General features: G+C 43.7%; 1 protein-coding gene across 1 annotated transcript in view; it reads right to left on the bottom strand.

Annotated features, from left to right (window-relative positions):
* Nucleotides 1-10,754: 10,754 nt before the first annotated feature.
* RERE (arginine-glutamic acid dipeptide repeats) overlaps nt 10,755-17,384 on the bottom strand; it is a gene marked incomplete at its 3' end in the record, with an annotated part of 7,155 nt that continues 525 nt past the window's right edge. The window contains exon 2 of the mRNA XM_027702932.1: nt 10,755-11,226. Coding sequence (XP_027558733.1) covers nt 10,755-11,079 — 325 coding nt within the window. The remainder of the gene's footprint in view (nt 11,227-17,384) is intronic.

Below are 17,384 nucleotides of genomic sequence, written 5' to 3'. Positions count from 1 at the left end.
GGGAAAAACGGGGAAAAACGGGGAAAAACGGGGAAAAACGGGGAAAATGGGAAAACATGGAAAAAAATGGAAAAAAATGGAAAAAATGGAAAAAATGGATAAAAAATGGATTAAAAATGGGAAAAAATGGATTAAAAATGGAAAAAAATGGAAAAAAATGGAAAAAATGGAAAAAAAATGGAAAAAAATGGAAAAAAATGGAAAAAAAATGGAAAAAAAATGGAAAAAAAATGGAAAAAAAATGGAAAAAATTGGCAAGATGGTTCAGTGCCAGAGAGAAATGTGGAGAGGAGGGCACTGGGAACGCCCAGCACGTGGTGTGAGCCAGGCCAACATTGCCACTGACAGGTAGGGAGCTGTGCAGCCTCCCCTCTCTTCCCCCATATGGCTGACAACAAACAAATTGCCAGTGTGATCTTTTAGTGTCACCTCCTGCCGAGCAGATTTCCAGCAGCACTGCTGGCTCCTTGTCAGGGAGCGCCGAGCCCCAGCCCTGCTCTGCAATAAATGGTTCAACCAATTTACTGTGTTCATTTGAAGCTCACAGGAGTATTCCCAGTGCCTGGGCTATAGTTCTTATTTGGCAAATGATTTTATTATAAACTGGTATCATAGTGAATCCATTTTCTTTAAGGGGTTTTGCTGCTGTTTAATGGACTGTCAGTATAATTTAGATTTCATCTATTTAAACTCATTCAAGCCTGGCTCCTGATTGTACAATAAATGGAACATATTTCTATTCAACAAAATTAATGACAGCTAATTGTACTCTGCAGTTCCCAATTTCATAAAAGCAACTGTTCTGCAGCTCAGGCCCCCAGCTCCAGCATTTCCCACACCAATTATTTTCCTGCACTTTTTCAAGCATGTCCACAACACTGCACAGTTCTCCTTGGAAGATGCATTCAGACATACTTCATTAACAATCCTGAGACAAAGCAAAATGTCCTTACAGAAAGTTGTTACCAAAAAAAAAAAAAGAAGCCACACTGAAAGCAAAGGGTGCTGAGCCCCTGCAAGGGGATCCTCCTGCCTTGGAATTGTTTTTCTTTTTCAATTAAACACAGGAAAAAGGGAGGATGGGTGGGAATAAAGAAGCCAGGCTGCTAAAAAATATTAATTAAATAACCAATTAGTCTAAGAGCTCCTCCTTTAGCAACAGATAAGCTTTACTGCACACATGCCATTTCAAACAGTTTTTTCTGGTTTTTTAAGGCAGCAAAGTTTTGCTGGAGGTGCCACATTTGCTCCCAGTGCTTCTCACTGGGATCTCACAAACACCCACCTGGCTCCCAAACCTCCCCTGGCTGCATTTCCACAGCTCTGCACGGACACTCCTTTCTAAACCTGGGAGACACAAAAGATGAGCAGCACCACGAATGTCTCACTTTATTTACACAGCCTTAACTTCCTTTTCTATTAAAAAAATCCCCCAATGTGCAATTCCCAACTCACTGGGACGATGCTCCGGGTAATTCCTCCAAGACCTCAAACACAGGGATTACAATAAACCTTTAAAAATGGGAAAAACCATCACATTCTACGTGGGATCAAGTGATTTTCCAAAATGTCTTTGAGTAGAGAATGCAACTGGCCAACAGACAAAAATGTGGAGAGATCAAAGGATGGGGATTGGGGAGACACAGAACCTTTCTTCTCATGTGCTTCCCACTCACTTGTGCTTCCCAAGTTCTGGCAATGAGTCACTGGGGACACTGGAGGAAATAAAGAGTCAACAGTTGGCCTGTGAAGCTGCACTTGATGTAAAAACTGTCATTTTTATGTGGTTTTAAGGAGTTCTTGTACAGTCCATGCAGGACTGGAACTCCACGCTCTCCAGGGAAAACAGGCACAGCACGAGGGCTTGGAAAACTCCCCCATTCCCAAACCCACCACAAACACCAAATGGTTGCTGAACTTCTCTCCCTGAGCCACCCTTTTGATAATTCAGGTGTAACACCCTCATCAAAACATGATATCCTGTTTTTTCATCCAGCCTGGTTTCTGGTCTCTGTACCCCCAGCACACACAGTTTTATGCATTAAGGAGCTGCTGTGCTCTGCCAAGCAGCCTGAATTATTTCCTCTGCTTAATATTATTCACTTACTGCCTTTAAAAACCACACTTCTCCAACCCTCCAATGCTTTATTTGGAAAAAAAAAAAAGCCAGCCATTGCTATTTCCCATCCCTGACCCCATCACTTCATCCTCCTGATTAGACACAGAGCAATCCATTTTCTAAGCTGCTGGTGCAGCCCTGAACAGAAACATGTGTTCAGAGGAGGGAAATTAAATGTGTCACTTGAGTGAGGATGGTTTTCCCAGAGTGCTGCATTTCAAACAGTGCAGCCTGTGGAGATGCAAATACTGGCACTGCTGGCAGAACCCTCCTATTACTCACCCAACACACACAAAAAACAAGGGGCTGGCCAAAGACCTCCTCGAATTCAAATGTACAGCTGAAAAAAAATATCATTTCCTTGCATTTCTTTCCTTCTGCCCAAGTACCAAATTCAAATTTAAACTTCCCAGGAAACAATTAACTTTTCTCATACTTGCCTGCCTGCAAACAGCAGCACCGAAAAATTATCTTTATTCCTCAAAATCAACCTGTATTTTCCCAAATGCAAACTCTTTTCCCGTTGTTTAAATCTGGGAGGAGCTCTGAGAAGCCTTTCACACAGAACAAATCAAGGCAGCAGCTGTAAAGCTGATCTTACAGCAGCAGTGTTATTTACTTTGTTTTAACACTGGTATGTCACCTTTTTCCCTTCGTTTTAAAGCATGATATTAATATATATATGAAATATATAAAAATAATTTTATATAATGTTATAATATTGATATATAATAGCATAAAAACTTGCTGTTGGGTCAGCCCTGGGCAGAGCCACCTCCTCAGTGCTGCTCTCCATGATTTATACACAAAGGCCAAACAAAGCCAGAGGAATCCATTTGCCAGATCAAACCTTGATCTGCACTTAAGGCTCCATCTGTCAGGCCCCAGCAGCTGGCCACGGGCAGAGCAGTGCAAGAGGAAATGTGAACTCAGTAAATGCATCTTGTTTTTTTTCATCCAGCCTGGTTTCTGGTCTCTGTTTGTACCCCCAGCACACACAGAAAGCCAGTTTTATGCATTAAGGAGCTGCTGTGCTCTGCCACGCTGCCTTAATTATTTTCTGTGCTTGATATTATTCACTTACTCCCTTTAAAAACCACATTTCTCCAACTCTCCAACGCTGAGAATCAAAATTAATGACGAGCACTGTGATATCCCCCAGTCCAGGACAGAACCAGCCAGAGTTTCAGCTGCAGACAAACAGGCTGTTCCTACCCACAGACTTCAAGCAGCTGCAAAGAAAACCCTTCTGGGATGTTTTCATACATTTTCTTAACCCTCCTGACATGATTTAGGATTCACCTACTAATCCAGGCCTCTACTTTAATTTTTTTTCCCCCTTCTTTTAATTACCCGAGGAGGAAAATGGGTAAAGAACGTGTTTGTTTCCATTGAAACAAAAAAAAGTCTTGATGTTTTCTTTAAAAAAAAAAAAAGATTGTTAGTTTTCCTCACCACTATTCACAGATGCAGAAAGGTTGAAAACAGTGGTGGAAGTGTGAAAAATAAGGGAGCTTTTCTAACCACAGCTCCTGAGGTGACTCCTCTTCAGAGGAGCTGAGAGTCTGGCACTGAACTATTGCAATGATCTCCTGTCACAGTGGTAACAGATTTTCAAAGGAAAAGGAAAACCCAGGCTCTGCAGCACGTTGGAACACACTCATTCCAACTGTGCAGCTCCTGAGGGACCACACGTGGAAAATACACATCTCTGTGACAAACCTGACCCACCCAACAGGCACAAAAAACAAGGGGCTGGCCAAAGACCTCCTCGAATTCAAATGTACAGCTGAAAAAAAATCATCTCCTCGCATTTCTTCCTTCTGCCCAAGCACCAAATTCAAATTTCAACTTCCCAGAAAACAATTAACTTTCCTCCCTCCAGCTTCAGCAGCCTAAAATGCACTCGTCAGAATTTCAGGGCTTATAGAAAAAAATTCATGTTCATCTTACATATATTTTTATATTATATTCTGGTATGGCCCCCTTTTGCAGCTGATAAAGCTGTCAGAATTAATAGAAGCATCCAGAAGAACGACAAACACATGGGCCAATGTCAAATACAAGCCAAGCACTGTCAGAGCATGAGTTTTTCCTGTTTCATTCAGCCCAGATCCCAATATACCAATTATCAACAAATAAACAGGGGGAGGAAGAACTTCGGTTTGGTTCTTGTTTTTGTATTTTTATAAAGTTCATGGATTAAAAACAACCATTTCAGCAATTTCCTCGGTTACAACAATACAAAACATCGACGGAGTTTTAATAAAGGGAACATTTACAATTGATTACACCAGCAAAAACTAAAGATTAACATTTATAAGGCCTAATACTCGCTTGATAAGCAACCTGACAGGGGATTTTAAGGCAGCCAGAAGGAATCTCAGCCTGGCTGGATCTTAGGAAAATATAAGTGTGGTTCACTGAGGCTGGGACTCCCGAGGACAGTAATTCCAGCCCTGCAGGTTCACACTCAACCTGACCCCCCACCTTTGGCTGTTTTCTCCCTGTGACGGAGCAAGAACCCAACTCCTGCAGGTTCCCCATCCCTGCAGACTCTTCCACAGCTGAGGAAGTGCTCCCTTGGAAAAATGGCCACTAAAATAGAACATATCCCAGAGAAAAGCAGGATCTCACTGGGACACGTCTGGTGTTGACCGAGCCACAGGATTTCAGAACAGACCTGCAGAGTCAGTCCTGTCCTGCTCCCATCCCTGCAGGGAACAGCTCAGGGGGTTGTGGTGCCTCCTGAGCCACACTCAGGGGTAGGAATCCAACAGAACTCCGAAGTGACATCAACCTCTAAACCCAGAGAAGTCAGTGCTCAGCTCAAGTTATATTTTTCAGTAGCAACATCTCACTTTCATCCCAGTGACAACAACTTCCCACACCTCAGAAATAAAAAGGCAACTAAACCCAAAGGTCCAACAGCTGTCCCAAACTGCCTAAAAGAATGGAAGAAATTCTTTACAGAGAGGGTGCTCAGCCATTGGAATGGGCTGCCCAGGGAAGTGGTGGATTCTCCATCCCTGGAGGTTTTTAAGATGAGACTGGATGTGGCATCAGTGCCATGGGCTGGGAACCACAGCGGGGTTGGATCAAGGATTGGACTTCATGATCTTGGAGGTCCCTTCCAACCCAGCTGATTCTATGATTCTAAATGGCAAAGGAACTCATCCCTATTTTTCAGGTACAAAGTCACATGTTCCAGGACACACAGAAGGAGTGGGAGGTGTCTCTGCTGGAATGGGATGATCTTTAAGGTCCCTTCCAACCCAAACCATCCTGTGATTCCATCTGATGAAAAACCTCATTCTGCCTCTTTCCCTGCACTGTATCAAACTGCTTGTACTTTATACTCTGTAAACTTTAAGAAGCCATAGTTAAAATACTTGTTTCATCTACTCCAGTTTGCATTTTCAAGTTTTGTATGCAAATGCAATCCAGTCAGACAATTCCAAATAAAAGAATAAGTCAAGATGATACATATATTCACATGGTCTATGTTTTAAAATAACTTAAGGCTCTTAAAAAGTGTTGTTTTTATTTAACAGTCATCCTTCTTGGTTTGGGGCTAATTCACTGAGTGGTTAATGCTTTACTGTTTCTCTATGTAGAAATATTATATATAATACAGACATAGTAAATAATATTGCTCTGCTGGTCCAACAGCTGTCCCAAACAGCCTAAAACATCTCTAAATGGCAAAGGAACTCATTCCTGTTTTTCAGATACAAGGTCACATGTTCCAGGATACCCAGAAGGAGTGGGAGGTGTTTGTGCCCATGGCAGGAGGCTGGAATGGGATGATCTTTAAGGTCCCTTCCAACCCAAACCATCCTGTGATTCCGTCTGATGAAAAAGCTCATTCTGCCTCTTTCCCTGCACTGTATCAAACTGCACTACCCACATCTAACCCCCTGCACCTCTTCTTCCAGCTTCACACAGACCCTAAAACTCCAGGACAACAAGGCTCTCACACAAGCTATTCCAAAGCAGTTTGCTGGAAAAGCAGCAAATGTGGGATCATTTCACCTTGTGTTACCTCACGCTGATTCCTCTTGTTCAGGTGCTGTTTATGTAGCTACTGATGTCACTGGAGAAACAGATCCTCATAAATCCTTTTAATTCCTGCAGATCCTTTTAAATGTTTCTACGTAGGCGAAGCAAACAATATTGTCCTCAGCTCCAGGGGACATGAAGTCACCTGGTTTTTTCCTGAAGCTCCAAATCAGTCCAGACTTCCACCCAACAAAGTTTTTCCAGTCCAGCACTCGAGGTGCCACCACAATGACACTACAGAAGTTTGCTCAGTGACAACACCCTCAGTTCTAAATTCTGTGACTTTAACATGAGAATATCCCTTCCTGAGGTGTTCAACAGGCTGAGGGTGAAAGGGGACAGGGACACACAGAGGTTCCTCCAAGTAAGAAAGGTATTCAAGAGCTCAGAGAACAAGGCAATCATTATCCACAGAACCAGCTACTATTCTGATGCAGATATTTCTACTGTGTATTTTTGCTGGCATCTTAATCCATTTACTTCATAATTTATTGGGCTACTGAAAAGGAAATCTCCATGTCCAATGACAGGTTGAAGATACACAAAAAAATACCTCCATATGTCAGGTTCTTGTAAGATTTTAAGCTTGTTGTTGCCCTCGTGAAGAGGGAGGGGAAAGAAGGTTCCCTGGAACAGTATCACCAGCACCTTCCTCATCCTCCATTACACTGGAAATTTTAGAAATTTAAAGTTCCTGACAGTGCTGTCTCCCATCACTCAGCCCCAAGGCATCCTCTTAACCAGGTATCAAAAGCAGGACCTGTGCAGGCCTTGGGAGGCTTCATCACAACTTGGGAGAAGTCTGATGGCACAGTTCTGATTTCTTAAGGAAAGTATCAAAATTTTGGTTTGTTAGTTCTTTATTAGTTGGGCATATCTGTTTTTCTGGTTTTGGGGGGTTCTCTTTTCTTATATGTATACAGTGTTTTTGTAACTGTAAATAAGTGTAAAAAAAAAAATATATATATATATATAGCTTTAATTCTGTTACTCTCGGTTCTTTGTTTTTTTTTTCCTTCTCTTCCCTTTACCCAAAAAGGGCAGGGGGGAAGCTTTTGGTGTGGATTTGGGGACTTGAGGGGCCGTGTGTTCTCCACACTGCCCAGGAAAACAACCCTTGCAAACCCTGCTGCACTTTGGCAGGAGCTGGTGGGATAGAAGGGAATCAACCTGCACTGAAAACACAAGGAAAACCAGCATGAAGTGATCCAACTGAATCCAAGAGGAGGGAAAAAAAAACAACAACCAAACCCACAACAATCTTAGTCTTGATGCAAATATATTGTGCTAAGGAAGCCTAAAGCAAATCTGAACATACATCATGCAACCAAAATTCATGTTCCAAGAGGCATTTTGACAAAGGCAAGGTTACAACTGTTGGGGGGGGGGGGGAAATCAGGAAAACCCCCCAGATTAGATTTGGAAGGAAATGGGAGGGAGGTTGTGAAGCTGAGGGGACAGATGGGGAACTGGGCCAACAAGCTTTTAGGATAGGCCTGTGTGATTCCCAGCAAAGTACAGAAGATTAATTGCAGAGTGCTGTCTAAGCCCTACTCAGTTCTTTTTAATACCTTGTTTAAAGCTGTGCATGAATTCATTATATCCATGCAAATTAATAAGAGCAGTATTTATACAGTAACAATGTAGTGCCACCTTTCACTTGGAAAAATTCCAATTATCTTGATTATGTATTTATTTACAGTTTGTTTTCTATTGCTCCAATACAGCTGCTGAGCTCAGCATGGAAAAAAAGCTGCATTAAGTGCTGGATTAAGTACTGTACAGCAACAGGGTAAACACAGAATGAGATTTTAAGCAAGGACTTCACAGGAGGAAAATGCAGACCTTTAACTTTCATCCATATCAGATAAGAGTATTTAAGGGACAGAATCAAATGACTGGAAAGGATTTCCTTTCCTTAAAGCCTAGGAGATGTAAGATGAAGACAGCTATCCCTGCTGCATACACCTTTAATTTTCATCTTTCTAATCCTTGCTGTGTCTCATTAATTTAAACTCTCTAATCCCTCTTAAAATTTATGTAATTTGCACCCTTAGCTACAAATACATCTTCCTGTGTGTAACAAGCTGTAAGAGTTCCTTCTGTAATACATGCTAAAACTGGTTTTTGGATAAATTAAGCACAGGAATGTGTATTCAAGATCTCATCCTGTTGAGAAATTACCTTTTAAATCGAATTTAAAAATCAGTGTATTCAGTTAAGGTTCCACCTAAGCTCATGTCCCTCCAGAACTGAGCTAATGTTTGTTCTCACCACCCTCAGCACTTTTCAAGACAAAGTTTTACAAAAGCACAAAGAGCAAACTGAACAGAAAAGTTTCAGTGCTGGGGCACATCTCTTATCCTAATTATTACTAATCATGTAAAATTTAATAAGCAGACTCTTAAATTACAGAACAGTTACAAATACCCCAGTTATCACATGGACTGTGGCTCTCCCTGTTCTTTCAGTGAATAACCTCCTCCACATCAGCTCCAACCACTTCTCCATCCCGCTACAATGGGGTAAAATTGAGATCACAAACTGGTTTTTCGTCTTATTTTTGAGCCAGCTCTTTCTGCAATAAAGCCAGTGTCTCACATTGTACTCCTGGGCCCACACAACAGCTGTTCTCCACAGATTCTGAATTATTTTTCATCCTCTGACACCGAAAATAAGATTGTCAGCAGAGCCAGAGCTTCTGCAGCTCCCCATTGCCGCTGCTCGAGCGACAAACATTCCCCAGCCACGAGCCCTGACCAGGGAAAACCAGCTCCTGGAATGGTTTGGAATGATGGATGAAAGGAGCCCAAATTGAAGCTGAAGCATTCCAAGAGATAAGCTGCTCTGAATGATGTTGGGAGAGCACAGTGAAAAACAGACTCTTGGACTTCCCAGGGGGAAGGAGGAGTGTGGAATTCAGCACCTCGACCCACACACCTTGGAGCACCCACAGCCACTAAAACTGGGGACAGCACTTCAAACACTCCCAGCTGTACTGATGCCTTAAGGTCCATCTAGTTTTTTGATTTTTCTAATTTTTATAAGTAGTTATACAGCAGAAGTAGATTTTAGAAGCAGCAGCATTTATTCCCTTAGCATAGTAACTACAACCCTTTTACCCCAATTCCCCATATCAATACCCCTGAATTCCATTAGAAATGTTTAGTCTCTCTTTAAGACAGGCCTCTTCTGTTTGAGGACATCTAATCCTGGCCTGAACCACAAGAGTACAGTCAAGACCTGGGTAACCATGTGCCCCCTGTACCCCAAAGAAGATGAAGATGATGAAGAGAAGGGTCTCAAAGACCCCAGCCCCAATTCCCCAGGGGCAGGACCAGGGCAAAAGCCAGGGGGTGGAAAAACCTGGGATTGGACAGAGAATATTATAAATTATAACATCTGTAACAGAAGCATCTTGTAACCCTATGCCTGGGCACAAATTAAATCCTTTCCTTATCTCTCCTTCAAAACTAAGTTGTCTTGGAGTTTTTTCTCCCTGAGTTTTCTTTTAGGCATCAGTACTCACACAGTGACATTTCTGTAGCTGAGCTATCACACAGCACCTCACAGAAAAATGAGATTTGCCCTCCTGAGTTCCCCAGGTTTTCAGTTTGGATCCATCTCTGTTTTGCTCACTGTGGCACGCTGAGCATTTCACAGCAAAGGGATGTAAAACCACCAGGAGCCTTCAGCCAACAGTGAAGCCAAACACAGTTATTGCTTGTGGGAGAACAAACAACTGCAATCAACATTTTTGAGATGCTGTGCAGGTGAACAGAGGAGTTTGTACTCAAAATGTGAGGAACACGCAGGGCTGAATAATCTCATTTTCAAGTACAGGTTGAGGAAAATGTTAACTGGCAGCAGCCACAGGTGAGACCTTGAAACCTTACATGAGACCCTAAAAACCTGATGTTCAGAGGCACATCCAAGCCATGCAGAGCACACCCCAAGCTCCTGGTTCTGTGCCCAAAACATCCCAGACACTTGCTGGTGCTGGCACTGCTAAAGCTGCAGTGCACAGGCTGAGCTGTTAATGAGGGGGGTGAAATCAGTGGCACAACAGGGATGAGATGTGGAGTCACCTGATTTATATTTCACAGCAGACAGCAGAGGAGCTTTACAAAGCAATCACAGATCCACAGACAAACTCGCCAGAAAGGTCTGAGGATCATTCCACATCCCAGTCAAACCTCCAGCTCAGATCAGTTTGTTCCCAAAGTGGGAGCAAAGCCTTTAGTGCATTATCCAATTTAGTTTCCAAACTCCCAGGGACAGAGATTCCACAGGACACACAGATAATTATTAACACAGCAGAAAGCAAAAAGGGTGGCTCTCTCCTGAAGGGGAGCTCAATCAGACATCACAAGATATCAGACATCACAAGATACACTGGAAAGCTTCTGCATGCACAGCCCCCTTTGTCTCCTCGGACAGGCTGCATCCTGCCCCCAGGGCAAGGATAATTTCAATTAGCAGGGAGCACACTGGGCTGGCTGCTGCAGCCAACTGGCAGCTCGGGAGCACGAGAACTTCCAAAGGGAAACAACCCAGGGAAGGGATTTCTTACCTCCAGGCCTGTACACCACATCGTCCTCGGTGATGAAGGACGTGATCTCCCCGTTGTCGGTCCTCTCGTAGCGGGATTTCTTCTTGGGGGGTTTCTTTTTGCTCTTCTTGGTGGACTCCTCGGTGGTGGCACTGTTGTTGTCGTTGTCCTCATCCTCGCTGTGGTCGCTCTCCGCGTAGTTCTTGGCACCTCCTTCCAAGGTGCAGCTGCGCCGGGGCCGGGAGTTCTCGCTCTCCCTCGCCTTGTCCCTCTTGTCCCGCTCCTTATCCCGGTCTCTGTCCCTGTCCTTCTCTTTGTCTTTGTCTTTCTCCTTGTCCGCTGTCATGATTCGCCACGTGCCTTCTTCTGTCCTCTCACGGCTGGGCCTCCGTGAAAGGTAGACAGTGAGCCTGGGCTTCAGTCTTCTGAATTTTCTCACTCAAAGCCAGGAAAAATTCAACCACTCCAACAACCCCAGCGTTTTAAAAAGGTTCTTGAAGGGGTGACGGGAAAGAAAGAGGGGAAAAGCCCATGTTAATATTTGAAATTCTCGCAATTTCTGCAAAATAAAAAATTCAAACCCCCGCGATCCCCCAAGCAATTCGGTCTGAATTGTAAAACACAAAGCAGCTCTTTGAAGGCTTCACAGAAATAATAACTTCAGTGTCTGTAAAATGTTTGAAGCCACTTCCCTCCTCAAAAAGATCCTCACAGCTCCTTAAAAAATAAATCCTTCTGTTCGCTACAGACACGCAATAACTTCTGGGATGGGAAGTGCTCACTGAGAACACACATCACTTTATACCTGCAGCTAACAGGAAGGGAAAAAAAAACCTCCATAAAAGATTTAGGAAGGGACAAGTGCAAGAAAGGAGGAGTCTCCAGCTCTCAACTGGAAGCGAATGAAGGAGTTCAGCAAATGGCTGGATTGTTTTACATCCCCACACCACTCACAACGGATGCCCTACAAAGCTGGGACAGAGGAAAGGATGCCATCTGCCACTTCCAGGGCAATCTGTTAGGAAGTCCTGCCCCTATCCTGCTTTTCCAAAAATAGAGCCAACCTGTAATCCACAGATTACAGGAATTAATTAATTGAAACCGAACCAAACCGCAGGAGTTACAAGTGCACTAACAAACCCTGCTTTTCCATACATAAAAATAGGACCTTTCCTGAAAGGAAGGTGTTTCAAAAAGGGGGTATCCACACACAAAGGTAAATTATCTTTTTTCCCCCCGATTCACCAATTTACCCACATCTAATTCCTAAGTTTCCAGGAAGCAATGAGAACTTCACCCACTGTGTAGAAAAAGCTACAGCCTCAAAGGCTGGGCCCTGAGAAGATTCATTGTTCATGTGTTAAGCTTTTGAAACCACATTAGAGAAGGAAAAGGACTATTTTCATCTTTCAGGAGTCAGCTGAGCAGTCAGTGATCCCCTGCACTTGAGATTCCTTCAGCCTGACAGGAATCTCAGACCACGATATTCCCATCCCTGCCGACTCCCACCTCCAGCACTGGAAACAGCAAAAGAGAGAGACAAATTGCTTTTGCTGATGCAATTCAGGCTGTGCCTTGAATCTCTCAGGCATTTCCTGAATGAACAGCTCAGGTAGGAAATGATTCTGTTTTCTTTCCCTGTTATAGCAGCTGCCATCACTCTGATAACACACCGGGGGAATCCAATGAAACTCCAGTGGAGAAGAGCACAATGAACCTGTCAACTGCCAGAGAAGTTGCAGGTAATAGTGATAGCAAAGCTCTACAGGGATTCAATAAGAAATGTCTTACATTTCCAGAGGTTAGGGAATTCCCCAGCAGCAAACTTGGGGTTTTATTCCTCTCGCTGTTGATATAAAGATCACTCTGGTGAAAGGGTCACACCCCTCTTGTGGCACAGCCAAGCCCAGCACAAGCACCTTTCTCTGGCAAGTGCAAAATGTGTCTCTTTAGCCTCTAAATAATTTCCAATTAAAAAAAATAATAATCCATCAGTCACCACAGTATTGAATTATTGGGGATGGGTGGCACGTGACAGAAAGAGCAGGTTTGAACCTGGGCAGCTACAGGGCTTTTCCTTGAAGCCCCAAACTTAAGAAGGTGCCAACCACCCCACACAGTTCTGAACATAAAGGAAAAATGATTTTAAAGTCTCTATCCAAAGGAAAAATAAACCAAAGTTGATTAATAGCTGACAGATAATTCATCCATATTAATTTTATCTGCATCTGAGGCATTCTGAGCTCCCCTTCATAACCCACAACTCTCAAGGAAGGAAAGTTGTGCAAATAACCCTGGAAAAAGCAGCCAGGCCCTCAGTGCAGGCTGCTCCTGGCCAAGCTTTATTTGGAAAGCAAATTCCAAGTGAACCATTTTACACCAGTGGAGTCTGTTCAAGAGTCAACACCACATCAAACTCAGTGACCTCCCCGTGCCTGTAAATCACTTTACAGGAGTCACCCCCCAAATGCAACTTCCCCTCTTGCTCTGCTTTTCTGTCTCCATCGACCCTTTTTATGGGCAGAGGCAAAACCAACTGGCCAGGAGAGAGAAAACCCCTCCACAGACCCTGCCATGGGGCACAGGAGAAGCCTCCAAACATCCCCAACTGATGGATTCCAGTTCTCCCCAACCCTGCAGGACTTAACCCCCCCCACAGCTGCAGGTTTTAAGTCCTTGCTGTTGCTCTCAGATTAAATCCAAACAAAGTACTTCAGTGTTTTTATTACAAGTCCAATTATTAATGGGGATTTTTTCCTGGGTTTTTGTGTTTTGGGTTTTTTTTTTTTTGCACAGAGGAGGAACGTTGAATAAATAAACACCACGTTCAGCATGATTTCCTTTACTGGAGGGCTGGGCAATAATTAGTGTAGAGCACAGTCAGCCTGTTCATCTGTGAAATTTCCAGCTAAAACATAGCCAAATGGCCACTTCTCCTCCCAGCTCCCATTTCAGGAGATTCCATAAAAAGTCATTTCCATAGCCAATGGATTTATGAACAGCAGAGGCAGCCTCTTCATCTTATCAGGCCCTACCTTGTGATGCAATCTCATCACGAGCACTGTTCAACTTTCTCACATAAATACATCCCATTTCCAAGACTATTTTACTCTAAATGCTCAATTTCAAAAGTTTTGTAGGATTCAACCAACATCATCGTGAAGCAATGACTACTTCTGTCTAAGAACAAAGCAATCCCAAAACCTTAAATTCAGCTGCAACAGGACTAAGAAAAAACACAACAGAGCAAAGATAATGTTACACAAACTCGACTGTGTAACAGCAATACAGGGCTGCCAGAGGAGCAAAGAAAAATTGTTTAATCAGCAGCCACCTAATTAAGATTAAGCCATTATTACCACAAAGAAGTATTTGATTAAGAAACTTTATTATTTAAGCAATGAGCCAGACATGTTTTGAAGATTCCAAGGTATATTTTGCTTTTATGGTGAGACACAACATTGTCCCCTGCTCTTTATTTACCACCACCAGAAACCAAAAGCAAAGAGCTGTTTATAGATAAAGGACACACCCAATATCTGGAAGGATCCCTTCGACCAGAAGAGCAGAAAGTTTCTTACACATCATCTAAACTGGAACGTTGGGGTTTCATATCACAAGTTCTTCCCTCGCCCACCAACCACCCTGGAACAGGAGGATGTTACAGACTCGATGTGGTGCTGAATCACTCTGGACCAAAATGGAAATACTGTGAAAAAGTATCTGCTGACTCAACATCACTCCTCACTCCCAGATGCTGTGGTGGGTTCGGCACTCGTGGAATTCTGAATGAACGTGGAACCCAAGGAAACACCAGCACAAAACCCACAAAAATACTCTGAGCCTTCTTTTTTTGTTGTCTAAAGCAAACTGGGGTAATACATCATCCAGCAATCACACAGATGTTTGACTCTGGATTAGGACAACAGAGGCAAATACACTGAAAATCTGGGTTTTGGCAAGCTCTGGGCTTTGGGTTTCCTGTAATTTTATTCACTGGCAGTCCCTCGTTCTCCCTGTACCAAACCACCACCAAAGCAGCTGCTTCTGTCATTAAACTACAGAGGAGAAATTCAGGTTAAGCACCACGGGCTGAAGGGCATTAACAGCCTTTGATACCGGTTTACTGCTCCCTCCGTAGGGAATTCAGCTCGGAAAGAAGTCATTTGAGCTAAAAGGGGAACAATCACTTTACAATAGCTGAGCCTGGCATGCAAAGGAGGGGGAGAACAGCTCCTGTCCATTATTTGCTCGATGCAAGTTGAAAAACCTGAGGAAAAACCGCTGCAGTCACACTCTGAGACTTTGTTGTTGTTGTTATTTTTTAACCAGAGTCTCAGGATATGTCCACTTCTCCAAGTAAGTTTATTACATCCCCTGTGGGAGAGCTTCCTTAGTCTCCACCCTGTGTGCCACCAGACTTGAAAGGTCTTTATTATCTGAATTTGTTCAGAGATCAAACGCGAGCCAAAAACACGTTTGCAGAGTTACTCACTGAAATTTTCTGTTCTCTGCTTTGTAGCAGAAAATGCAGATCCCGGTGACCTCCCGACACATTCAAGTGTGCTGATTCCTGTTGAAAGGCTCAGTGATGAAGGAACAGAGCAAACTGGGACCAGGAACCTTGGCTTTGAGTCTGGGGCAGGCAGGATGGAGGAAAGTTGGCACTGAGTGTCTCAGGAGAGGTCTAGAAGCAGGTGCTTCACCAGGTCAGAACTGGCCCCTGCAGCACTTCCCATGACATGCCAAGCACATCAAGTGCTTGCAAACACTCCTTTGGTACAGAAAAGGTGTTTAACATTGCACAGCAGTCCCTCAGAACAGTTAAGGTGGAACCAACTGCAGACAAGTCCCAAGGATCCCTCCCCTGCCCACAGCAGTTCTGCAGGAAAACTTCAGCGCCAGTGAAGTGGAAAGCGAAGCCCTGCCGGGTTCCCTGCATTCCTGACACGGCCTTTGCATCCCTCACCTCTCTGACAGGCAACTCCAGAGCAGCATCACTCCAAAAATAGCACACAGAGCTCCCAGCCACCCCTCAGGGCACAGGATACACCTGCACTTTCAACTAGTCCTTCTCTAGTCAAGCCCAAAAGCACCCGGGTGTCAGGCTGGACTCTCACTAAACCTGTCTCTGTTCCACTCTCAGAGACAGAGAACAGGAGATGTCATAAGGAATATTATTAGACCTGCCTCTGCATTTTCAAGTGGAACCTAAAAGATGGTCTTGCCAAAGTATCTTTGGAGAAATCAAGCAGGCACAATTTAACCTTTAACTCAATTTAAAAATCTGAAGTGCAGAAGTTCATAATCACTATTTTCAACTTATTACCCTGTATTCACTTGGCTCGGGGGGGGAGGTTCCCCAGCATTTTAAATCTAGTTCAAATGAAAAGTTTCAGCATTTGTTCAGCCACGAATTCCCATCCTCCCAGCCCAGCCCAGAGAGCAGGGCAGTGCTGTTCCCACCAGCAGTGAGTTCCAGCGGGATCTGGGCACTGGGAGCTCTGGGATGGCCAAAGTGCAGTGACCTGTCCCACCCAGCCCTGCAGGGATTTCAGCTGGGCACCTGGAGACCTTTATCAGAGCAAAAGGCACATATACCACCTCTTCCCACATTAAGTACTTAAACCTCTTAACTAGAATTAAAGAGTCAGGTTTTAAAGATAATGTGAAAGCAAGTCCACCAGAAATGCTATGAGACCGTAACAGGAAGGCATCAGAGGGGAACTAAAAATATGGAGAAGAGCTCCTTTTTCTTATTTAAGCCAGACAGATAAATCTTTTAACAAGATTTGTTTGGTCATGTGTTACCAGCCTTAATAAACACAACAGGACCATTCTTCTGTAAGCTTTTAGTCTCATATTGCCAGATAAAAAGGCACTGTTTCCAGCAAATGCCAGATTAAAGGAAGTATGTGCTGCCACTGCTGGAGTTCCTGGAGTTCCTGCCATGGAGTTTTTCTAATTTGGATGTCAAGAAAGAATTTTAACTCTGTTTCAGTGCAAGGGATTAAGTTTTCACAAAAGAAATAAAGAAGGAAACAGCCCACAGAGGTTCCCCCCCTAAACTCATAAGGTTTGAAGAACTGCTTCAAGAAAACCTTCAAGATCATTTGTGAAAAATAACCCTGATAATCAATGTAAAGGGAAAAGAAATCTCAGCTGCCACAGCCAGAATGAAGAGTTAAACTCCAGGTATCCAAGTGGAGCACTAGACTGGGGTTCAGATCCTCCCAGCCTGCTCCAAGCACCCAAGAGAGGAGTTTCCACACAGCTCCCACTTCCCAAGATCCCACATCCACCCTAAAGCTCATTAACTGCAGGGGAGCCACACACACCTTTAACCTTTGGGTTTCAGCAAAGACTAAGAACATCTGTTATCAGCTTTCTCCCACATTCTTTCCTTATCATCCATTTGCCACTGAAAATATGAGTTGCAGATATTCAGAGGGATCAAGTATTTTAAGAGTTCATGCAGGGTATTCCTGGGAATACTCCCCAGCCCACAGTTCATCCATCATCTCAAAGGGGAAAGCTTGGCTCAGGACAACACACAAACAGGCTGCAAACTGAGGGCACAGGCACTGAGAAGCCACAGAGGAGGAAAAGGGGGAAAGGGAAAGCAAAAGGGGGAAAGGGAAAGCAAAAGGG

This window comes from Neopelma chrysocephalum, unplaced genomic scaffold, assembly GCF_003984885.1.
Source record: "Neopelma chrysocephalum unplaced genomic scaffold, ASM398488v2 Primary Assembly neopelma1_200, whole genome shotgun sequence".
In the NCBI taxonomy this organism is placed as follows: Eukaryota; Metazoa; Chordata; class Aves; order Passeriformes; family Pipridae; genus Neopelma; species Neopelma chrysocephalum.
This window is presented reverse-complemented; position numbering and strand designations above follow the sequence as displayed.